This window comes from Idiotropiscis lumnitzeri, chromosome 6 (genome assembly GCF_059441095.1).
Source record: "Idiotropiscis lumnitzeri isolate Australia: NSW breed Sydney's pygmy pipehorse chromosome 6, RoL_Ilum_1.0, whole genome shotgun sequence".
Lineage (NCBI taxonomy): Eukaryota > Metazoa > Chordata > Actinopteri > Syngnathiformes > Syngnathidae > Idiotropiscis > Idiotropiscis lumnitzeri.
This window is the reverse complement of record NC_142396.1, coordinates 4,683,387-4,706,857: the sequence shown is the minus strand read 5'-3', so window position 1 is coordinate 4,706,857 and position 23,471 is coordinate 4,683,387. Positions and strand designations below refer to the sequence as shown.

The 23,471-nt window shown below is 42.0% G+C and overlaps 4 protein-coding genes across 11 annotated transcripts in view; 1 reads left to right on the top strand and 3 right to left on the bottom strand.

Annotated features, from left to right (window-relative positions):
* magi2b (membrane associated guanylate kinase, WW and PDZ domain containing 2b) overlaps positions 1 to 5,634 on the top strand; it is a 101,719-nt gene extending 96,085 nt beyond the window's left edge. For 4 of the 6 annotated variants that reach the window (XM_088297973.1, XM_088297974.1, XM_088297971.1 and 1 more), the window contains exon 22: positions 329 to 5,634. In XM_088297973.1, the coding sequence (XP_088154099.1) occupies positions 329 to 963 (635 nt within the window). In that variant the 3' untranslated portion in view covers positions 964 to 5,634. The remainder of the gene's footprint in view (positions 1 to 328) is intronic. The other 2 variants (XM_088297977.1, XM_088297976.1) reach the window with 1 other exon arrangement.
* A 165-nt stretch (positions 5,635 to 5,799) lies between these two features.
* On the bottom strand, positions 5,800 to 9,912 carry ergic2 (ERGIC and golgi 2). The gene is made up of 13 exons (XM_088298677.1): positions 9,522 to 9,912; positions 9,331 to 9,439; positions 9,206 to 9,252; positions 8,770 to 8,837; positions 8,378 to 8,418; positions 7,993 to 8,094; positions 7,710 to 7,802; positions 7,533 to 7,588; positions 7,352 to 7,450; positions 7,172 to 7,269; positions 6,916 to 7,078; positions 6,101 to 6,180; positions 5,800 to 6,016 (listed from the first exon to the last, which is right to left on the bottom strand). Exons 1-13 carry the CDS (start codon positions 9,625 to 9,627, stop codon positions 5,936 to 5,938), a joined length of 1,143 nt encoding a protein of 380 aa, XP_088154803.1. The 5' UTR covers positions 9,628 to 9,912; the 3' UTR covers positions 5,800 to 5,935.
* Positions 9,913 to 10,410: 498 nt separating this feature from the next.
* Positions 10,411 to 13,358, bottom strand: kxd1 (KxDL motif containing 1). 2 transcript variants are annotated; one of them, XM_088298822.1, is made up of 6 exons: positions 13,191 to 13,358; positions 12,435 to 12,539; positions 12,148 to 12,300; positions 11,871 to 11,917; positions 11,269 to 11,535; positions 10,411 to 11,196 (listed from the first exon to the last, which is right to left on the bottom strand). In XM_088298822.1, exons 2-5 carry the CDS (start codon positions 12,530 to 12,532, stop codon positions 11,279 to 11,281), a joined length of 555 nt encoding a protein of 184 aa, XP_088154948.1. In that variant the 5' UTR covers positions 12,533 to 12,539; positions 13,191 to 13,358; the 3' UTR covers positions 10,411 to 11,196; positions 11,269 to 11,278. The 2 variants fall into 2 exon arrangements, with proteins under 2 accessions (XP_088154948.1, XP_088154947.1); XM_088298821.1 differs by having other exon boundaries at positions 10,411 to 11,535.
* A 1,118-nt stretch (positions 13,359 to 14,476) lies between these two features.
* sinhcaf (SIN3-HDAC complex associated factor) lies at positions 14,477 to 23,411 on the bottom strand. Of its 2 annotated transcripts, XM_088299311.1 has the most exons (7): positions 23,270 to 23,409; positions 20,150 to 20,277; positions 19,966 to 20,065; positions 19,645 to 19,768; positions 19,526 to 19,570; positions 19,295 to 19,445; positions 14,477 to 19,056 (listed from the first exon to the last, which is right to left on the bottom strand). In XM_088299311.1, exons 1-7 carry the CDS (start codon positions 23,270 to 23,272, stop codon positions 18,726 to 18,728), a joined length of 882 nt encoding a protein of 293 aa, XP_088155437.1. In that variant the 5' UTR covers positions 23,273 to 23,409; the 3' UTR covers positions 14,477 to 18,725. The 2 variants fall into 2 exon arrangements, with proteins under 2 accessions (XP_088155437.1, XP_088155436.1); XM_088299310.1 differs by lacking the exon at positions 19,526 to 19,570 and having other exon boundaries at positions 23,270 to 23,411.
* Between the last annotated feature and the right edge of the window lie 60 nt (positions 23,412 to 23,471).

The following is a 23,471-nucleotide window of genomic DNA, read 5'->3' as shown; positions in this document are numbered from 1 at the left end:
CTTGCATAGTTCTCCAATTACGGTGGAAAGTCCGTCTTAAATTGGCGCCTAGTTGATGAAAAACGTGTTTGACGAACTTGCTTGGTTTGCAGTACACAAATATATTTATGGCAGTAAATTATTTAATTCTGCTGCATGTCTTCCTGTAAGCCTCGTTGCTGTCCAGCATGTCACGTGGTCATAAATTGAAGGTGTGCAACTCTAAATTCAGACTTGCCTGTATGTTGGAAAACGGCAAAAAAAATGATTGCTTAAAAAATTTCAAATGTGTGATTTTCATGTCTCCTCCTCTGTGATCGTCCCATTAATACTTTCTCATCTTCAACAGACTGTGTCGGCCCCTGGGATTCCCTTTCTACAATCCACTCTACCCTGCCGGAAGTGACCCTCGAACCCCACCAGAGTCCGTTGCCTCCATCCCATCCGGCCTCATCCCTGGATTCCCCTCATCAGCTCCCTCTAGAGGCCGCAGCGTGCATGGCGGCGGACAAAGCTCCACAGGTGACGGACCACGGCTCCTCGGCTCGAGGGGCCGCAGGTGGCAGGTCCACCCAGCAGAAGTGCATGATCCGGGGGCAGGGAGGGGAGGCCGAGTGCGGGCCGGGCCCCGGGCAGCCTCGGGTTTTGCCCGCCAAAGCCGTCCCGGGGAGGCCGAGGGACGCTTGCTCCCCCTGCTGTGACAGAAAGAGGGCGGGCGCGCTGTGGCCGTGGGACCCTTACGTGAGCGTCACTCCCAACGGGGCCTCTCTGGCCGGCGGAGACGCCCACGCCAGCCTCCAGGAGAGGCTGCTGTCCAGAGGGGTTTACCCCAGAGAGGAGGAGCGTTCCGGGGGCCGCGCGAAAAGCGCCGAGGAGCCCCCCGCCAGGAGAGCCGCCGTCACCTCACCGGGGCCCTGGAACATCCCCGGGCCGGATAAACTGACCGGCACCCTGAGGTCCTGGACGTCCACTGTCAGCAGGTAGACCAGATCGGCTTTTTTGTCCGCCCCGACCCACCGCCGTTTATCCTCCTTCATCCGCTCCTCAAGTCGTAATCAGATGTTGCTTTACTAGAGGATTATTACACCCGCCACCTTAAAAACCTGATCAACTCTCACACATGTAACATAGCGTGAGGAGACCGATGATGTGCACCAAAAGACTCAACTGTTTTCTCATTGGAGACAGAAAACCGTCTAGAGCAGTGTTTCCCAACCTTTATTGACAAAATGCATGAGACAAATAGTAACTGACCCCCCAATAACATTTTTGCAGTTGCCGATATCAATTGTTAAAACCGTCAATATGTGACACACCGGGATCCCAAAACACTTGAATATCATTTTGAAACTCTTTTACCCTTCGAAATTAAGACTCTCTGTCATTTCCACTAACAACCCAGGCTAAACTTAGCTCCTCCCCAATATACAGGACAAAGCTTGCCTCTCAGTGATGCATCACTTTAACATCATTTCTTGGTGCCAATTAATGTTCCCCCGCTATATCGCGGCTCATTGTTTGGAGCCCTCCTGGTCAACATTTTTTTTTTAAACATACATTTTTTTAATCAGAGATGCAAAGTAATGTTTTCTAGATTTTTTTTTTTTTTTTGCGCTGATTCTGCAATCCACTTACACGACCCAAAAGGATATCAAATTGCCTTTCGAGGTCACAAGCTGTCTCTGGCTAATGGGAGCTCTTGCTCTCACTTCAACATAATTGCTTGGCACCAAGATGCCACACGGTGGTGCCAAATCACTACTTTTATATTAGTCCTGCTTTTGTCCTGAGCGTAAAAACAGCAATTTTTTGTTTTCAATGGGGGGGGGGGGGTGGAGGTTTGGCTACAAACAAACAAATAAATAAAAATAAAATGTTGAATTTGGGAATATGCAGGCAAACACTTTCATTTTCAGACCAATAAAGTGAAATTTGGCACTGGTTGGGAATCGCTGGTCTAGAAGTCCGTCCAGTATTACTCCTCACATGCCTAACAAATATATACTGTAAATGTAAAGATGTCAAAAATGTGTACATTTGTTGTTGTAAAAAGAGGATGAAAAAAAAAAACACTCCAGGACGTGATTATTTAGGATGCGGTTGTCGTATCCCAGGCCTTGATTATGACTACATATCAACGACACGTCGACAAAATGACGACCCGTGCACGGGACTCCCAAAACGTGAACGAGGACCTTTTTTGTTCTCTCTTTTTTTTTTTTTTTTTCATGACAGCAGGCCTGGTAAGAAGAAGTCACACTACTACACTGAGTTATGTACGCAAGTATACGTTAACCATTGTGCAGTGTTGTCAAACTCATGCTTGGCGATTTCTTTATTTTCTTTTTTTAACTGTACTATATCCTTGATATTCATCCTAAGGTCCATGCACTAGTATGCTCTTTGTCCTCACTGCAAGACGAGTCAGGGCACAGCAAGAACCATCTTACTGGCATTGTTTTTTATTCCACTACTACCGATTCAATCTGATTGGTCAACTACTCTGCTTCACTACTAGGAAAAGTAGTTGCCAAGTGTCATGCACTAGTAACCTTCTTATTAAGGATATGAATAAGTGTGCTTAATGGCTTTTAAAGGCGTGAAGAGCACTTCTTACATAGTCGTGATTATCAACTTAAGGTCCAATGCTCGTAACAGGAGGTATTTTTTTTTTTTGTTTTGTTTTTTTTTTACACTGTGTATGACGTTTCTGGACACGAGTACGACAACTTTGGCTTGCTAGTTGGATAACTACATGCTACGAGTGAGACAAGTGTGCCCAGTTGACATCTGTGCACTCGTGACGGGAAAATGAAGTTTCAAATTTGCTTCATGAACCAGTTGTTGTATTTTTGAGTCCTGTAGATGGCACTGTTGGTTTAAATAACGGGTTTAAAAAATGGCGAGTGAGTGTGCTTTCAGAGAATGTCATCGACTGGAATCCAAAATAACTGCAATTGGTTCATGAAACTGATTTGAGGCTTCATTTAGCCATCACGACTGTGTGCTACTAGTGAAGCACTAGATATTAACTGCTTTATATCAGAAGAGTGTTAGAGTAGTGTGTAATTGCATACTAGTAACATTGTTTGAGTATTTGAATCTAGCATGCAAAACATGTTTCAAGTTGTGGAAAAAAAAAAAAAACATTCGTTCGCAAGACGGTTGTTTAAGTGTCCCTTAGGTGTTCGACAAAATGTGTGTACTAGTACACTGACCTTAAGACGGATATCAAGGATATACACTAAAAGCTCAAAGGACTTTTCCTACATCTTCTTTTGCAAAAGCCTTTGAACTGTTCTACGTGTGCCACATCACTGTGGGAGCGAGGCATCAATGTGAGGAAGATGACCACGATGAGGAGGGGGGCGGAGTGCCTTAGTCAAAACCCACGCAGACAATTTGGGGACGCACGACATGGGCGAACGTGCGCACACACACACATATCAGCCTGGTGGTTGCGTTGGAACACGGGCCTGTAGCATTGCTGCTCATCATAATCGTGATGCTGGGGATGCAAACGTATGTCAATAGGTTTTAGTAAGAAAAAAAAAAAGAGAGGTAAAAGTGCTGATTTTACTCCTTAAAGTCAACTACAAAATTTACGCACAGTGTTGGAAAGTGTGCAAGAGTAATAATGTACAAATGAATTATTACTCTCAATTATATCCAATACCAATATTGATTACTTGGCACTCTACATACAAAGATCATTCAAGATAGAACTCTATCGATGTACTAATATTGATAACCAGGAAAGAAATTTAAAAATAAATATACATCTACTTTTGCACCCCCCTGTATTATCCACAACCAATTTACAGAAGAACCTCCGAGATGTTAGCGAGTCAAAGGATTAACCGTGGGCATCTGTTTTGTGTTTTAGTTTTCTGCAACATTTTGTCCAAGCTGAAAAGCAGCAAAACCAAGTTGCAGTCTCGTCCCCTCCCTCAACAAGGTGTCTGTTCACACGTGGAGCTTTTGTGGCGAGAAATTGCCGCTTTCACGGCTTTCAAATATCATTTTAGCAAAGGGTAAAAAATTAGGGCGCAAAGTTGGACTCCTTTGGGGTTCCAATTCCAGTTCCAATTGAGTCATTTCTAAAACCAGATCACTAAATTGAAAGCCTGGATCCTAACCCTAAATTTATTTGTGAACCTTGCCAAGTGGGACCAGTCTACGTTCTGTATCGTGGCCATCTGGCGGACTCTATAAAAAAAAGAAATTTTTCAGAAACATTTTAAAATAAAGCAGCATATATATTTTTTGTTATTAACATGTAAAGTTAAAGACAGCATGGTATTAATACTTTCGATTCATTAATACAGTGGTGCCTTGAGATACAAGTTTTGTTTGTTGCGTGACCAAGCTCGTAACTCAAAACACTCATATCCCCTCAAAGATAATTATGACTCCTTCTGATGTGCACCACTTGGCCACTAGGGGGCATCACAATACAAAAGAACGTGTTGTCCCAACCCAAGAAGTTTCACAACAACGAAGTGACTCTGCGACCTGTATAAGCATACATATGATTCTAAATAAGGATAAAGAAAATATGCCTGTGAGTATTGTTATATTTTCTGTCTCTGTTGCTGGACTTTTTGTGTTCAAATATTTTGTTTTTAGCGTTGTAACACTGCAACATAGATGCTATTTGTTAGCCTGTCAATGACATTTTGCATTGTGTGTTAAGCTAGTGGAAGGCAATTTGAAATTCATGTCTTTGATGAATGCACAGATGGACGGTAAACTAACTGGGAGTGACATTTATTTTTTTTTTTTATGTAATTTTTCATTAACTGAGATAGGTTCCAGCACACCCGCAACCCTCGTGAGGATAAACGGTTTGGATAATAAATGGAGGGATGTGTGCTGCTGGGTGTGAATTGAGATTCCATTCAGCACTCCTGTCTCAAATGTTTGCTGATATCAAAGCAAAAAAAAAAATATTTCTAACTGCTCTCATCTCAAGGCACCACTGTAATTTGTTAAAAAAAAAAAATGTGGGAACTGACCAATAGTGTCTATTTGTGGCTCCCGCCCAACAGCGACGATCCTCTATGTCAGCTGAAGTAGTGTAACAAGTGAATGTCATGCACTGACTCCAAACTGACGATGGTCCAAGACTTTCGAGATCCGGCCTGCTCGTCCCCTCGTCTCATCTCAAGCAAAGTTGAGGAGTGTGATGTGAAAAGGTCCGAATATGTCCTCCGTTTCCACTCGCACACATCCGCCCTGTCTCTTGTGGGTCATTTTGTATTCCGCATCCAAAAGAAAGAAAAAAAAAAAAAACCCACCTCTCTCTGAAGAACAATGGCTCGTTCATGATCCCATCAAGTATACCTGTGTAGTGTTAACCGAGTACTTATTCACCTTGTACAGCTGTATTCCTACAAATATGGTTTACTGTATCATTGATACTGTAGTTTCAAAGACGTGAACAACTATTTTTATGAAATGCGACCGTACGGATATATTACATTTTGCTAAGAAAAAACACAAAAAAAAACTTGTTTACCGAAAGATATTCTGAAATACTGTCGAATAAACTCTTGACATGGTCGAAAAGACGCTTTGAAGTGATCCTATAAAGAAGAGATGGCGAAGAATCCAGTGGAGAGATTTTATTTAATAAACATTTACACATAGGCACCTTTTGTGTGGTATTTCTTTTCTCTCATTACATTTGTCTTTAACGTGATCTTATTGTATTACCTGGTACATGAATTAAAAAAAGAAAATCCTTTTTTTTTTTTTAATTCATTTTTAATTCACCTTTTTTTTTAAAAAAAAAAAGAATTTTTTTTTTAATTTTTTTTTTTAAATTTTTTTTTTTAAAGGACAATGGCAGGTGACTTGAGCGTTCATTTGCTAGCCTGTTAGTGGGCTTAATTATGAATAGAAATGATAAATACTCAAATGGCTTTCCACACATGATTTGGCATCAAATATGTCAGCTGATTGGCTGAATCAAGTTGGTGTCAGCTGGGGGCGGCGCTTGCTCCTGTGCTTGTTGCATTTTCACAGGATCCTCCTAGAATGATGAAAACCATTGAAAAACTAAGATCAAATGAAGGAGATAAAAAGTGTAGTTTTGTATTGAGATACAAACAAGCACCTTGAGAGGTTTGTAGATTCCCATTTGGAAGCGACAGCAGACCACATCCACGAAGGAGCCCATCACGCTATGCAGCATGCCTGCAGCACACAGAAGGAAAGAGGAATTAACCATTTCCGTTACCCTTGAGATGCATCATGTCATTTGCTCGCGGGGGCCTCGCAGCACATACAAAGGCTTCATTTATTAAATAAGGCGGTTTTAAAGCAAGTGGCAGTCTTAAAAAGATTTGCATGGAAAGGACATTTCATGTTTTCATCAAGTTGCACAGTCGTCACCCAAAAGATTATTTCAAATTATTTACACCATTACATCAAAAATGATTTTGAAAAAAATGCCACTATATTACATTTTAAATATCAAATGAACTATTGTAACATTTACAAAATGTTTGAAATACTTTTAACAAACTTTTCAAGTCATGTGTGTTCAATGCTGAGCTGTGATTGATTGTTACCTGAAAAGTCAGCAACTTTGATGTCATTTTCAGTCAATAGCGAGTTGCAAAATGGCTGCCATCTGAGATGGATTGAAACGCGTGGATTTTGCTGCTTAACTTATATTCCACAAACACGATATTAATCAGAATACCGTATTTAAACTAGTGAGAACGCATATAACACATTATAATAAATTTTTTAACCTGACTATTCAATAGAAAATAATTACAAAACATTTGTGCATGAACTATCAAAGCAGTAGTCACTCACGTTTCGCGATATGAGGCACCTCTTGCTCCCAAACATTATGAAAAAAAAAAAAGTCCTGATAGTAACCAGCTGGAACGCTTGCGTGCCAGCGAGCGAGCAACGTACCTGTGGTGGAGAAGATGCCTCCGACGATGCCGCACAGACGCACCAGAAACTTCCAAAGCGGCATGTGCTGCTCGCTCACTCTAACCATCAGAGAGCTGATGTCGTACTTCATGAAGATCCCCGAGATTCCGTGGCTGCCCGCTGCGTGGTTGATGGTGCGTTCCTGCACGCAACACACACACATTCGCACATGAATACACGGGTCATGAGACGCTCAGGTGTGGCACCTTCCAGCATCAAAGCGGAGTTCGCGTACCCTCTCGGTGACTGAGTACTGATGCGTGTCGGCCGCAACCTTGTACGTGTTGAGTTTGGTGGGAACGATGGTGATGAAGTACTGGAACATGTGATTGGCTGACGACAACGACAACATACACATGCACCAAGTTAGAACTGACAATCAAAGCAGTCGTCTTTTTTTTACAAAGTCCTTTACAGTCGGTGGTGACTTTCTCCGTGCCGTCCAGGGTGCTGATGACGCCCGGGATGTCCTCTCCAAAAGACAAATGGTCGATGCGGTGGGAAAAGTTGAAGCCTGCAACAGACACAGGCAATGATGACAATCGCATCAGCAGTTAATGGACTACAAAAATGGAGGAGGGAGGAAACGAACTCACTGTCATGGCTGACGAGAGCTGCAAGGTGGGCGTGGCCTCGAGGATGAGGAATGGACCTGCGTAAAAAAATAATAATAATTATTTCATATATTGTGTGGGTGTGTGGCGGGTGAGTGTCTGTATGCACTGAATGTAAAGTATGTGTGTCATGTGTCCGTAGTGTGTACGTATACGTACTTTCCAACAGTTATGTGGAAATTTCCGGCCACCTTGTTGACGTACAGATGTCCGTGAATCCGACAGGCAGTCAGAGACGTCCTGCTGTCCCCACTGTAGGACAAAACATTTACACACAATCATACCCTCTCTGAACTCTGCCTGGCAACTAGTGACACAATTGTGTGACTTGAGCATTTCTTTTGGATTGTTGTAGCTGCTTCTGCATGATAGTTAAAAAATATATGAATGTTTCTTTTCTATTTTTCTGAACATAACATTTTTGGAGGGGTGGGTCCTGCACCTTCTGGACTGAGCAGGGGGAGATCCTTTCATGGCAGTCTTGAAGATCAAGTCCTGCAGAGAGTGTTCCACTCGCAGACGCTCCTGGATGTGAAGTAAAGTCCTGTAAAAAGACATTTTAAAAAGTCATTGAAATAATGTTTCATGCCATTTTGACTTACAGGTTATATTCGTTCCGTGACCAAGCTCTCGCAGTCCAAATACATTTTTCCACATTGAAATTAATTAAAATACAATTTAAAAAAAAGACAGCTCATAAGTACAAAAATAAAATTAAAAAAAAATCCTAATCAAAGCACCCATGGGAGGGTAGCACTGTATTGCTAAATCCAGTGGCCTGTGAAATTTTGTTATCTGTAAGATACTGAATGATCATCTCAACTTACATGTGCCATATCTTTTGCTGGGGCGACAGCTCAAAGTTGACCTAAAATTGTGCGGGATGCGGCGGGGATGTGACATAGAAAAGAACATTATTGATTTATAAAAGGATCATATGTGAATTCAAGCACAAAATTGAGCTTTAATGTTTACCAACACCTTAAAGCTCAGGTAATATGTATTGTTATTTAAATTAATTGAGCAAAAAAAAAAAGAAGCTTATAATTACATACAGATGGCAACAAAACACTTAAGATGGAGAGAATCATAAAGCAACACCATGCATCTAGTACACAATAACGGTTAAACAGTTCAACACAAGCAGACCACCTTCTCATGAGGCTCATTCAATAGTACCACTTGACCCACACAGTGGACATCCAGCAAAAATACTGACCGGCTCGTATTTCAGGCCATCAGAAGCAACCATGGTCTCAGCCAGATCCAGAACATCTGCGCCAATGTCTGCACATTTAAACACATGAATGATTCCAAGAGTGATTCTCTCAAAGTCTACAAAAACATTGACACCTGGGATCACATATTCCTTCGGGTTACGAGTAAGCAAAAGTTTTTCATTCTCACCTACAATTTGAACTCCAAGAATGTTTATTGGGAATTATAAACAAACCCAGACCAATGTTGTTTAGTGTTTATGGGCTCAATATAATTATCACTGCTATACAAAGTATCATCTGCCAAATGAATTTTAGTGCTTGGGATATGTTAAAGATGTCAGTGATATACATTTAAAGTATTTTGGCTCCAGCATGGACCCCACAGACACTTTTCTTTTTGTAATGTTCATTTATTGACTGACAGCGAATACTTACACTGACATCTCATGGCTACCGTGATGTCAATATTTATCCTCAGTTTGCTGCAACATAAAAAGCAGTAGTTTAAGGATATATTTTTAAATACTGCAAGAAATACACGACTTGCTGGGGTTTGGTACCTGCCAAAGTCTTTGTCTACTTCGTACTCGTATTTCATCCATGTGTCCCTGTAGACAAAAAACTCCAAGAAGGCGAGCGCAGCCATGGCAGTGAACGCGATCAGAGACACTAGAAGGAAGAATAATGACGGCAAAAAAATTTTTTGGCATGATAGATATGGGTTGACGTGTGTGTCCACTCTCCGCCGTACCTGTGCCCCCGCTGGCTGACGACTCCACATAGCTCTCGGGGACTTTGGGGAAGGCGTCCAGTTCTCTGACCAGCGTTAAAGCTTTTTTTTTGCTCAGTCTCCTCATTTTAGTGTAAGTTCCGGCTTAAAAGAATGTCGCTGGATGGGTTTTTTTCTTTTGTTGTTTGCTGTCAAATTGACGTGCCGACGTTTCGCAGCATGACAGCCGCTAGCTTGAGAGCTAGCTGTGGTTATGGGGGGGAGCTAGGCTAGCCGGTTACGTAGAACGTGCATGGTTTCATTTAGGTATTATATAAATGATTAAGTCAAACTACATCACAAAGAAACAGTGAAGGGAAGAAAATGAAGAGCGGTGGTTGAGTCAGTTCTTTTGTGACTTATTTGGAATACGAAAACGGCAGACGTTTTCACGTAGCGCCCTCAGGTGGATCCTAAAAGAACTACAAGTGGGTACGACGTAAGGTTTCGAACACCGCGCGTCATCAGGAAAGCAAGCTCAGCGACCGCCGTACTTGCTGTTTTTTTGTTTGATCCTTTAATATTAATGACCTATAAGTGTTTTTGATTACAAATATTTACTGTAATTTGTCTGCCTTTGGGCCTCGGGGGGCTAATTATTCATTATCATAACTCGCATCCAGTGGATGTCAACTGTTTACCATCAACTAAAAAGTGTGAATTTGGGCATATTATCATATTTCGTGAGCCAGATCAGGTCTTTAAAAATATTTCTAGAGGATTATCATATAATAGAATAATCAAAATGTTCGTATAGTTCGTGTCTGTATGATAAGGTTGGAAAACTTTGATAGAAGTACTGTTATTTGATATAAGGACACTTGTGGTCCTTGACATGACTCAAATACAAGGGGAAAAAGGCGCCACTTCATGCGTATAAAGCAGAACATTTAGTGAAGACACAATTGCACATACACAGCATATTGACATTCTTGTCAATGTTATTGATGATTTATAATATTCTAAGGTTTTAACACTGAAACTTGACTTGTAAACAGTACCTTGTGAATTAAAAAAAAAAGACAACTAGGGGATGGTGTGCTACTGGTTAGCACGTCTGCATCGCAGTGCTGAGGATCTGTATTCCAATCATAGTTCCGGCCTTCCTGCGTAGAGTTGGACGGTTCTCATTTGGCATTGAAGATTCATAATTTTCCATAGATGTTTTGTTAAAAATAAATAGAAATATGCCCAGAGATTGACTGGCAACCAGTCCATTCAGCTAGGACAGGTGAATGAATCTCCTCCCTTGAGTTCAACATAGATGCATGGCACCATAATGCCACTAAAGAAAATCTCACACATAAATGATTAAGGATCTGTCTAGCAACCAAATAATTTGCAAATCCCGAACAACAAATATGATGTGTGCCTTTAGAGGGTGTGGCCGAGTGAGTGAGAGCAGGATCTGGAGTCGAGTGAGTTTCGGCCTGCATGCGAGCGTCTGAGTGTGAGCTGTGGCCGACAACTGCTCTTTGTGAGTTGGGCTGTTTGTCCTGTTCACTCAACGGCTGAAAGTGCATCTGTGACTGTGCTTCTCCTTGCCCACAAGACAAGGCATTACAGTACTTTAACCGCTCCATTTTTTCCCCACTTCATTCAGGCAGCTTATAACTCCAAAAACCGGCATTTTGGGCACTTTTAAGTCAAGGTATCACTGTATTAAAACGAAAAAAAAGTGAATGAGAACATTGCAATTGAGTTGCAGTGATGAAGTCTATCCACGCACAAATGTGAAGCTACTCAGCAGGCACAGAGTCCGGGCCCTCGTCCTGCAGGCCAGCCGTGCGATGGTCGTCCGATGCGGGCGTGTCGGGCGCTTCTTGGGAGAGCTCCTCGGAGCATCTGCTGGCGGCGGGCGAAACCACATCGGGACTGGAGTCGCAGGAATCCGAGCTCTGGCCCCAATTGGTCGTGGTGATGGTGGTGGCGCCACTTGGTGCCGCCGGGTCCAAGTCATTGTCGTCATCCTCCGGGATGGGTGACTCGTGGATATCTGGCCAAAGAAGAGTAGTTCAGGCCTCTTTTTCAGAGAAATTAAATCAGATATAGAGGAACCGCAAAATGCACCAGAGGTGGATTTTGCCACAGCATTCTCATTAATATTCCATTTGTGGAATACGAATAAAGCAGGGAGAGCAACCTATTTGTATCCATCTCGTTTCACCACTTGCTGTCAACAGAAAATGACATCACATAGCAATATTTGAGTACTGTAATTCCGACTTTATTACTTTTAGCGAGTCGGGTTTTGTCACTGATATGGGAATGGAAATCTGCCGTTAAACCTTTTTACTTGTTTATGATATGGATACGCAAATGTTAACTTACTACTGAAAGCCTCTGGGTACTGCTTGCCAATCTTCCCCTTTAGTGTCCTGAAGAGTAAGAAAAAGAAAAAAAAAATACTTCAATGTCAAATGTCCGTTTTTTTTTTCATGGTATTGCACATTAAAGTCAGACAAAATTGAACAGAGCTTAAAAATGAAAGAAACATTTTTAAATACCTTTTTATTCATAATATTTTTATGCAGGGCTCGGTTTAATGTTATCATTAGAATATGTAGCATTAGCAAAGGCTGGACTCCCCTCTTTTAAATGACCCAACCTGATACGTCGGAAGACGCTGTCCAAATCTTTCTTCATCTCGATGAGGGTGCGCGTATGGAGCAAGAAGTGCTCATTCATCTGCTGCAGTCGCACGTTGGACAGCCCATTGAAGTTGATCAGCATTTCGTTGGTCTTTTCAAAACGGTCCAGCCTGACAGGGATGGGATAATATAATATAATATAATAAAATAAAATAAAATAATCACATGAAATGAGAGTACAGAAGAGTAGCATCAAAATGGACTAAAAACGACGATTCTGATTGTGATTTTAATTGAGACGTACATGTGTCGCTGAGCCTGGATGATGGCGTTGACATCCTCGGAGTTCACCATGCTCAGCATCCGGCTGCAGAACACGGCGGAGGCACTGGGCTCCACCATGACGAAGCTGCAGACACAGACAATTCCAAATAGCAGCCTGTATTAACACAAAGCCTTCAGTCTTCCCAAAGAAAACAAAATGTTAGTAAAGGCCTACTTCAACAGCTGAACCTTATATGGGGTTATACAAGAAGCACTGCAAATGGCGGCGGGTGTGTGCCGACTCTCATTTAACATGAGTTAGAATGTGATTGGTTCCGTTATAACACAGCCAAATCCCCAGTCATGAGGGTGTGTGAGCACTTATGCAACATATCATATGATCTATTTATAGAAGATTCTAAAAAAAACATTTTTCAAAAGAGGCAGTTGAGTTGCACGGGTTATAGAGCACGTTAATGGTGGAACAAAATTTTAAATGGTTTATATTGGTCTATTTTGTTTAGTATGCAGTAAATCACTAAAGCCAGGGAATCGAACAGGGTGTGTAGATTTTTGTTTATCTATTCACGGCAGAAGAAAACGCAGTGTAAACACACTCATGTTATTCCTCTCTATTCGGTAAGTCTAAGTTGAGTGTTATGTTTGAATGACATGCGGTACGCTTCTCCTCTGAGCTATCAATATGATTTGAGTCCTACACTGCTGCTAAACTAAAGGAAATGTAAGAAAAGACAGTAAAATAACACCCAAAGCATAGAAAAAAGGGAATATCTACCACTGGTTCCTCAGGTGTCTTTATGGACGAATTTCCGCAATTAGGCAGGATAAACTTTATACAAGTAGCTGCCTGCTAAATCAAAACAAAAGCATTTCCGTGTTTTAGCCACTTCCGGTCACGAGATCTGCATGCCCGGTAGTGTCTCCTTCTTATATAGTTCCCTTTCTTTGTTGGAAACACAGTAAAGAGAAATGTTCTGCCATTACGTCAGCGTCTAAATGTTCCGTACATCCCTAGTTATATATTAAAAGAAAACAAAATATGTCATAGCTAAATCAAACATAGTTATTAGCAATACGATACTTATTTAGAAGACCCTAATGAAAAATAATTACGGTCTCCTGTTTACGATTGAGTTTCTTTGCCACGGCCGTGACGTAAGCGAAACGTGTACGCACTACGCAACTATCGCTAAACTACACTAATGCGCTTCTAAAGCCCTAATTACTGTGCAGCAATTTTTTTTTTATGAAAAGCATTTCTAGGCCATTAATTAAAAAATCTAATGAAACATCTCCTGTATGACGGTAAATAACGACGTTTTCTGAAGGCAATGTTTTAAAATTCGTGCAACGATATTCCACACGATAGCCTATTTCTGTTCTTGCAAATATTTTTCACCCTGCACTGTCAATGTTTTATAACGTGTCTTAATGCAAATAGACAATCATGTCTCATCTGAGGCCTTTGATTGTCTCGTATTTTTTTGGCCCTTTGGGATTTTGTTGTTGTTGCTTATTTTACTGCGTGACCGTTAACCAGCATCGGTTCTTGTCACGTAGCACATAAAAACACAATTTGATGTAAAAAGAATATTACTGTTATTGATGTGATTAAAAGCTGCAGTTGTCCCCACCGTTGGAAAGTTTCCTTTCATTTGCATTTGCTGAAAAAAAGGGAAGTGAGGTGAATGCAAAACGGCCCGAATATAGCCCAGAGGATATGGCTGAATGTGTTTGTCTATTGTTGTGATTTACACCAAGAGAACATCACATCTTCGTACCAATGTGTGCAAAAATTGGATCCACATTCGGCACTTTCTTTTTTTTGCAAAGTACCAAACAATTCTTTGGCGCCCCCCCAAATATGTATTTGTCCATGCCACTTCTATGCACTTTTAACCAAAACTGAGCTAATTTGAGTTTCTCAAAAATGAACTTCCTTTACATCAGTAACCTTTTTTCCCCCCCATTTTTGCACCCGCTGAAATTCCACCATCAAATCACCACTGCCTGCAACTCTGTATGTGTGTTCTAAAGACAAATTCACACAGAACCTTCCAATAAAACTCACAAAATTACTTTTATTAAGGGACAAGTAAAAAAAGTACATGATGTATAAAAAATACAAAAGCGCTTCATCTAACGTGTAAGCGAAATCAATGCATAGCAAACAATACATGCAAAGTCTAGCGTGGCGGATCCTAGTGATCGTTCTCTAAGCTAAAAAAAGACAGGGAGCCGAGTACAGTTTGGTTGCAATCTACGAGCTGCTCTACGTTGACATCTCGAAAGTGATGACGGCAGATAATAAGTTAATAAGTAAGGTTGTACACAAGTCAAATGACGAGGAAATAAATATTTAACACTTCACAAGTATGGACAACTGAGTCATTTGATGTGATGCAAATCCGGCGGGAGAATTTGCGCTATTAAACCTCACAATGCGGACACTAAAGCTGGAAAGAATTCAGAGCAAGTATTACAACTTGAGAAGCAGGGATGCAACGGGAGAAAATAAATATGAAATAAATAAATAACCAAACCCCATCAGGGTCCACTCAGCCTTGTAATATATATACATTGCCTACTCGCTGCCTCCCGACTACAACGTGAAATTTCATATTAGCGTTCTTTTTTTCCTTTTGTTTTTTTAAGAATAACACAAACATACATACATACAAATGACCTGGAACAAGCACGAGTGTCCATAAAAAAACCCGCATTGCTTTTCTTTTCACATCGGTGGTGGGGGGTAGGGGGGCATTGATGGAGGGGAAATTTAATGTGCTTTGGCTTCCGCTTGACGAATAAAGTCGCGCTCACTTGTCAAGTTATTAACTAAATGCAGATTTAAAAAAAAAAAAGAAAAGAAAATGTCACTTTACATAATCTGTCAGTTTGCAGGCTGCCTGGAGGTGACCCTCATAGTTAGGTAAGCAAAATAAGAGATTTATTATTACACAAGTGAGCAGTGTCCAAATTTGAAAAAATACAACACACACACACAAAAAAAAATCGCCTCTCTCGAAACAAATTTTACAAAATAGATGTTATCTGGAGGTACCTAATAAACGAACGAATATCACAACACATTTGTCGTATTGGCATAGAATTTCAGCTTACGTGGAAAGTCATTTACGTATGAATCATTTGACATCAGCGATATCCATCTTAAGGTCCCTGTACTAGGACACTTTATGAGCTTTATTTTCATTCTGGGACAAAGCTTAGCGCAAAGCGGAGTCTAACTGCGTTTTTTTTCTTTCGGTATTTTTGACGGACTTTGGGCCGGTAGAATTTGGTGTAAAAGGGTGTTTGCGCCTTTGTGCGACATTTTAAGACGGAATGTTGTTGTTTTCCCGGCCAAGGTGAGGATGTAATGCCCCGTGAGGCATAGGGCATCTCCCAAATTCACAAACACGCTGAATAAAACCATCGCCCCGGCATGAAAATGAAAATGCGCTCTGTCATTTGTCATATTTGATGAAACTGTCAAAAAGCATCCGAGTATGTTGACATTAAGATGGACATCAAGGATAGCGAATAAATGCTGGAACGGCTCTCCGTAAGCTTGTATAGTATAAAGTTACTTTTACGTTATATACTGACCGGGGAATGATAGAAACGATTGAGATTGATATTGCTGAATTGATAATTGATTCTCTGTTTTCGCTGTCGTCTTGTGTGTTATTGTTATGCAAAGACACTTCTATTTTTTTTTTCCACGTTTCTAGTTTTTTTTTTTCTGTTTACATACAAAAATAATCTCATCAGAGAAATTGATCCAGAACAAAAACAATATTAATTAAAAAAAAAAAAAAAGAGAAAGATTTACACATGATATAAGGCCATGCAATTTAGTCGACTCATGCATCAGATCGTGGGGGTCTTTTGGATGAGTGGGCTTTGCCGGACATGCAAAAAAAAAAAATGCACTACGTGTTGCTGAGGCCACAATAAATAACCGCCACTGTCCCTTTTTCTCTCTCATTCTTGTTCCTCGAAACTGATTCGGAATGAACACGACGAGCACGTTGTGTGTGTGTGTGTGTGTGTGTGTGTGTCGCACTCGTGAGTAAGGCTGGTGCTTTTGCTGTTGAAGCTGTGAATCGGCCGCGCACACACACGTTAAAATAATCCGGTCCACAAACTCCTTGACGGGAGTGGACGCCGCTAAAGTTAATCTGGGAATAGGAAGAGGCCACCGTTTGGGCATATTTATTTTTCCCCGAGATCCTTTAAAGTCCTGTGTAAGGTCTTGTACTAGTACACTCTTGGTCCGCACTAGTTGCACAACTTTGGCAAACTAACGGCTATGAGTCGCTAGTGAAGCAAAACTGCGAGCCACTAGTGATAAAATCAAACTAGTCAAGACTTTGCTAGAAATACTAGTAGCCTGCAGAGGGCAACTAGTGCAGTTTTGCCTCCTTGACATCATGTCGTTCTACTAGTATGCCAAAGTTGTCTTAGTAGTATTCAGGACTGTCATATAAAAATCAGAAAATAACTCGTAAGACAATCGCTCTACTAGTGTGCTGAACTGTCATACTAGTGAGGACAAAGCGTGTACTAGTATCCTGACTTTATACTGGATATCAACTAAATGCTCAATCGGCTGTTACCGAATAACATTGAAGAGTGACGTGACAAAAAAATAAACAACAACTTTGAACTGTCAGTCATTCTGGGTTACAGCGATATAGAATGTGAACAAGTAAAAAAAAAAAAAAAAATTTTTCTGTGTTCATCCACTAAATGCACTGTTCATACTTTTGAGGTTTTCATCCTAAATGTTGGGTGACGAACCCGAAAGGAGCACCGAGGTGTTGCGGAAGAAACGGGGATAGACTGTATTGCATTGTGGAATCTAAACGTACCCGCAAACTAAAAGTCCAGCATGTATCGAAAGACACAAAAAAGTTACGAAATAAAACAAAAACACAAGAGGTGATGGTCCATTCGTCAGGAAGGTGAAACTATTGAATAGGACAATGTGAAAGACATGACGTAAAGCGTCTATTACAGTGATTCACAACCAATATGCCGTGGCAGTCGGGTTGAATTTGTGATGTGAAAATTGAAGGTTGGCTCGAAAAACTTTAGCTGCAACTTGGTGAATTTCGACGTACATATTAATCAGTTAAAATGTCACGCTTTCTTATTTGGATTATTGTGCATGGATGTCTGCTTATAACAGAACTGAATGTTTATATTTAGGCTTGAATATGTTTTGTACAAAGTACGTTCTATTCACAATTACAGTGGTGCCTTTAAGTACAAGCGACGCGATTTAGGAGTTCTGAGATACGAGCTATCATCCGGACGGTTTTTTGGTTTAAAGTTACTGTCAAATTAAATTTAAAATAAAGAGAATTCCATATTGGGTACTGAACCAAAACACGTTGCCTTTGAAGTCCATTCAATTTAATGCTAAGAAAATATGAAAAAACAAACAAAAAAAAAAGGATTTTAAAGCTTGCTCCCACTTTAAGCAGAGTATTTTGAACACAAACTGTGCAGCAAAACAGGCAGAGAGAAAATATACCAATAGTTGCCGGCATATATTCTTTATCCTCGGCAAAAAACGACTAATATTAGTGCCGCTTATCGAGTCAGTCAGTTAATTCGTAAAAATCATCTTAGTGTCAACATGACCGCATTATAACTGCCTGCTATGGCCAAGTCAAGTAGGAATGTGGAATGTTTTTTTTTAAAGTACGATATTATAGAGTGCTATTTTTCTCTGATTAAAAAAAAAAAAATCAACACACACATTGGGAGCGGCAGGAACGGATTAATGGCTTTTCAGTTCATTTCATTAGCGAAAGTTGATTTGCGATACGAGTAAAGTATTATGAGTTAAAAGTGTGGTCACGAACCAAACTCAACTCGTATCACGAGGCACCACTGTAATTTTGATGCAAAGTTTTCAAACTGGAATATTTCTAAAATTGCCGAGCTTAACTATTCACGGAGCTTTAACGGAAACCTGCTGTAAATTGACTACGTAACATCAGGTGTGTCATGAAATGACCCACAAACTTAATTGGTCTGAAAATTCATCGTCATTCACTACAAGTAATATATCTAAGTTCATCTATGTTTGTTTTTTTTTTACGTAAACTATATGCCTTGGCTCAAGAAAGGTTGGGAAACACTGGTCTAATACATCCCAAAAAAAAAAATTCTCCAGCATTGTGACGGAGTAGACCAGAAAATTTTCAGCTGCTTTAAACCACTGAAGGCGGCGTGAGGCGCCTTGCAAGTGCGAGGAGGACGAGGGAAATGTGCGCCGGCAAACTTAGCGACTTTACCAGCCTCCTTCCGACGTCGTTACCATGGTGACGCATAGCTGAGCTGCCGCTGCCGTCGTCTCCTTCGCCTGCTGCTCCTCCTCGGGTGGGGACGTCACCCGGCTGACGGGCACAACTCCCGCCCGGCCGCCCTCGACTTCCACCTCTTCCTCCTCCACGTCATCATCATCGTCATCCTCTTCCTCCTCTTCTTCGTCCTCCTCCTCGTGCCGTTGTTGTTGTTGCTGCTGCTGCTGCTTCTTGCGACAGCACGGCTTGAACAGATGGGGGTCGATGAGAACCTCACCGAAGCGACCCTTGTAGATGATTCCACAACACACCTTTTGTCTGGACCAAATAAAAGGACAGATCAGTCAAAACAATCTTTTATAAACTACTCTCTCGCACTCGCGCTCTCTCTCTCTCTCTCTCCCACACTCACTCACTCACTCACTCTGTCTCTCTCTCTCACTCACTCACTCACTCTCTCTCTCTCTGTCTCTCTCTCTCTCACTCTCTCTCTCACTCACTCACTCTCTCTCTCACCCTCCCTCTCTCTCCCTTTATGCAGTTGAAAGTACTGTACCTCTTCCAGTAGGTGAGGTCCAGGAAGGAGAAGACAGGCGAGCGGGCGGACCCTTGGCTGAGCTCATTGTCTGAGCCGTCGTCAGACAAGTTGCTGTAGCTGGGAGACTGAGCTGGCGAAGCGCTGGAAGTGGTGCTGTGCGCGTCGGAATCTACCATAGGGGGACACGGCGATGAGGCAGCGCATAAGAGATCAATAATACATTCAAAGGTTCACAGAAGGTCGAATTACTTAAGTTGATGTTGAAAGTTTGCATTTCGTCTTGAAATGTCACTCCTATGTCATTTTGTAAAGAAATGTGACACATACATGACAAGTTTCAATAAAGAAGCCAAAAAGGCATAACTAACTGTTTCTTTTGAGCGCTTTCTGCAGCCTGTTGATCTGGCTCGGACAGGCTTTCTTGGTGATGGACTTGATCTTCTTGGGCCTGGACGTCAACTTGAGACTGGGACCACCTCGAGCATCAACCACCTGCACAGACAAGCGGCCATTCAAACTTAGAACAGTGTTTGTGTGCTGTGTTCATTTCTAGAAGTGATCATTTTTTTATGGGTTTTTGCAAAAAAAGTCAAGGTGGAATTTAGCGTTTGGTGCCTTCAGTGTCTAAAAGGCGTCGCACTGATATCGGGGGTTCAGTAAATATCATTCCTGAGGGGGATTAGACTCACGTGATTCCAGTTCTTCTTGGTTCCCACCGGTAGCTTTTTCCATCGCTTCACCAGGAGCACACAAGCGTTGCAGATCTCTCCAGATCGCGTTTCGCTCAATCTGCAAGACAGCTCATTAGGGGGAGAAGAAAAAAAAAAGTGCCACACGGTTCTTTCACACCACTCCCCGGTGGTTTCCACTCACCCAAAACAGCTCCTGAAGTCTTTCTCGTAACGCTTGCTGTCCGTGAAGCGAGAGCTGGACGACTTTGCTCGGCAGATGCAGCAGCCGTCCAAACTCCTGTACATTTTTGGCTTGTGGAAGCCAAACATCTGCGAGCACAAGATGTTACAACCAGTCAGTGACGTCATCGACATTCGCAGACAAAAACAAAATGAAGCAAGCACGCTTCGCATCTCATTTGAAGAACTGTGCAAGCATGTGCCATCTTCAAAGTGTCCCCTTTCTTAATAGCAAAATTGAGTACGGGCGCTGAATACTTTAAAAAGTGTGTTTTAACGTGTTTCGATACGTTTTGAGTGTGCGACAGGGACAAGACTATTTCATTTCAAATGAAACATCCGCTGCGAAAAATTGAGGTTCACTATATTGACATTAAATTGAAATTGGACACTTAGGTAAACCCAACAAAGGTCATAATCAGTCCACTCTTTTTATTGCATTCATTTCACGTGTGAATTAATCCCAAAATGGGATGCTTAGTCACGAACAGAGCCCTAAATACATTTTTTTCCCTTTTGCATCCCTTGCCGTGACCCACATGGGGGGGTGTTGTTGGATGTGTGTGTGTGTGTGCGTGTGTGGTGGGGGGGAAGTAGGTCAACAGTCAGACAGCGTGTCAGACAGATCATGTCACCATGCTGCGCGCTCGGCATGCATGCTTTGCTTTTGGCCAGTCCAAAATATTATACAGCACGCACGCCCAAGCTGCAGGGGAAGGTTGACATGGGCCTAAGAGTCCGAGCATGATTATGAATGCAATGAAGACGCCCACTGTGGAGGGATGCCGCTATGTTGCTAGGCAAAAACTGGAGTCTCCACAGCACATGGTGAGCGCAACTGCGGCAAAACGTGCAAAGCCGCACCCCCTTTAGACTGTGCGTGTGTGCGCGTTTTCTTTTTGCCATCAATCCTAGGGAGTCTCTGACAGTGTGAAGCCACAGAGGTGTCACAACGCACTGACAGCACACTCGGATGTGTATCTCTGACACCGGTTAAAGTCAGGAATACGCACGGAAAGCAGATAAAATTCAGATGCTGGCAATAATGACAATTGATTAGAGAACATTTCATAGAGGATATTTTTATTATTTACCAGCCAAACACTTTGGCGGTAAATGGTCTTTCACCAGAATAGGGCTTTTCCACATATTAAGGCACTCAAAGCGTTTCACACTTTCACATGCATCAAGAGAAACTGGAAGTTCTTTATCTGATGGGGTTCTCCAAGATATACATTAAATAAGTGCCTTGGCTCAAGAGGCTACTTTTATGAAAGGGAAGGCCTTTAAATTGGACAAAGGTGATGACAAATAAATGACACTGAACATACATTGATCTTTTTTCTTGTGATGCGTCAGTAAAACAAATGCGTTTAATAAAATTAATACGGGCTGAAATGTAATGATAAAATGTGTCTATCTGAGGTGTGGTGCATATTTTAAGACAGGTCAGCATTGCAAAGGAAAATATGTTCGAGATTGCAGCCACATGGATAGATTAAGGTGAAATAAGCAAAGAAATTATGTAACTGGAAAGCATAGCATGCGTCAATCAGAGTTAATGTATGTACTGGATTTGGTTTGGTTGGCACAAATACAACGCCCTGCTTGTGTGCAACCCACCATCCAGTCAACTCTAATTTTGAAGGTCAAAATGTTTGAGAGGAAAACCACTGCAACTTCCAGTGATAAAGGTCAAGTGTAAATGCAGTAAAAGTCTGGGCAGCTGTGACCGTCACTGCTTTATTGTTCTGACAAGTCGAGCAGCAACATTGGTTTCAAGTGTTAGGAGTGTGTGTATTAAAATAGCTTTAGCCCAAATATATAATTGCCGAAATCATTATCTCCCCGGGGAGGAATTACGTAAATTCGTAAATTAAAGCTCCAGCGTACACAAGGTCGAGCTGCAACTCTTGCCCCAGAGTGGCGCATCTTCGCAGACACACGCGATCTTCACAGAAGACTACAGTCCTGTGACGTAACTCAACATGGCAACGAACAGACGCCACCACACACACTTGAAAGGCGGCGGAAGGAGCGCGTGGCGGAGGGAGGCGTGATGCGAACTAACAAAAATATTAAAATATCCCCCACACGCCTTTTAAAAAGTCCCATTAATCACCACCAAAACGATCGCGACCACATACTTAGCGCTAGCGCGACTTATTCTCCTTGAGAGGAAAACTGCAAGTCGTCATTTTGTTTTCCACCGCCCACTCTTGGGCCGAGGCAGCATGGCGAGCCACACGACTTGCTTCATGCGCAGCCACCCCCCCCCCAAAAAAAGAAAAAGCACTGCTACTCCATGCTTACTGTACTCGACGACGTTTGCCTCATTTTATGACGCCAAGTGGCCAGATAGTCGTAAATTAAACACTCTTGGCGAAAAAGCAACGGTGTAATTTGATATTAAGTCTTATACAGCGTCCACTTTGATGTTATTCGACTTCAAAGCGTCGGGAACCATGCCGAGTCGTCGGTTATAAAGCGTTGAAACACATTAACGAAGGTTTTTTAAAGTGAAGCGTTTGGCGGGCACGTTCTATGTGCGTGTTAGCTTGTTTTGTTGACAGCATTCTGCCGCGTGCTCCCGCACACGGGTGGGCGTGAGAGCTCCAACTTGGCTGGGACACACGCCCCACTAGCGCCACAATGTGCGTCTTAAAGACTCCACAAACGCATTTATGCAACTATTTGTCACCAAAAACGACTTAAATCGACATTTTGGAGTGGTTCCTTAACCCGCGGCGCACCAACACCCTCCCCGCCCCCCGGCCCCGGTTGCCAGCTGCATCGACCCACGAACAACAACAGCCATTGCATGCGTGCGAAATACAGCTCGCGGAATTTCTTCTTTTTATTAAAATACATTTTCGGCGGTTTTTTACACTTCAAATCCAACTTTGAGACCATAAACTGCGAGCCATGCGTCCAACGACCGTTGAAAAGAGGGAACGCACACAACTCAGGAGGAGTTTAATGTAAAATTATACGGCTTTAAGAGTCCTAAGACTCCAAACCCGGCGGGTCGCGTTACACAAACACTTTATTAAATACAATAAAAACAAAACAGGCTGCTTACCATGCAAAGTTGTGAAAAGTTCGCGAAAACAAAAGTAGTCTTCCCTACAGGGTTTGTGTTTTCAAACAGGACTACGGCGTTTCTTGTTGATGTCTGCGCCTGTGGGCCGGACTGGATAGTTGTGGACGCGAGTGCGCATGCGCCGCCCTTACACGCCTCCATTTCGAAGGCCGCGGTGTGATTCTTCAATCGCCCTCATTTG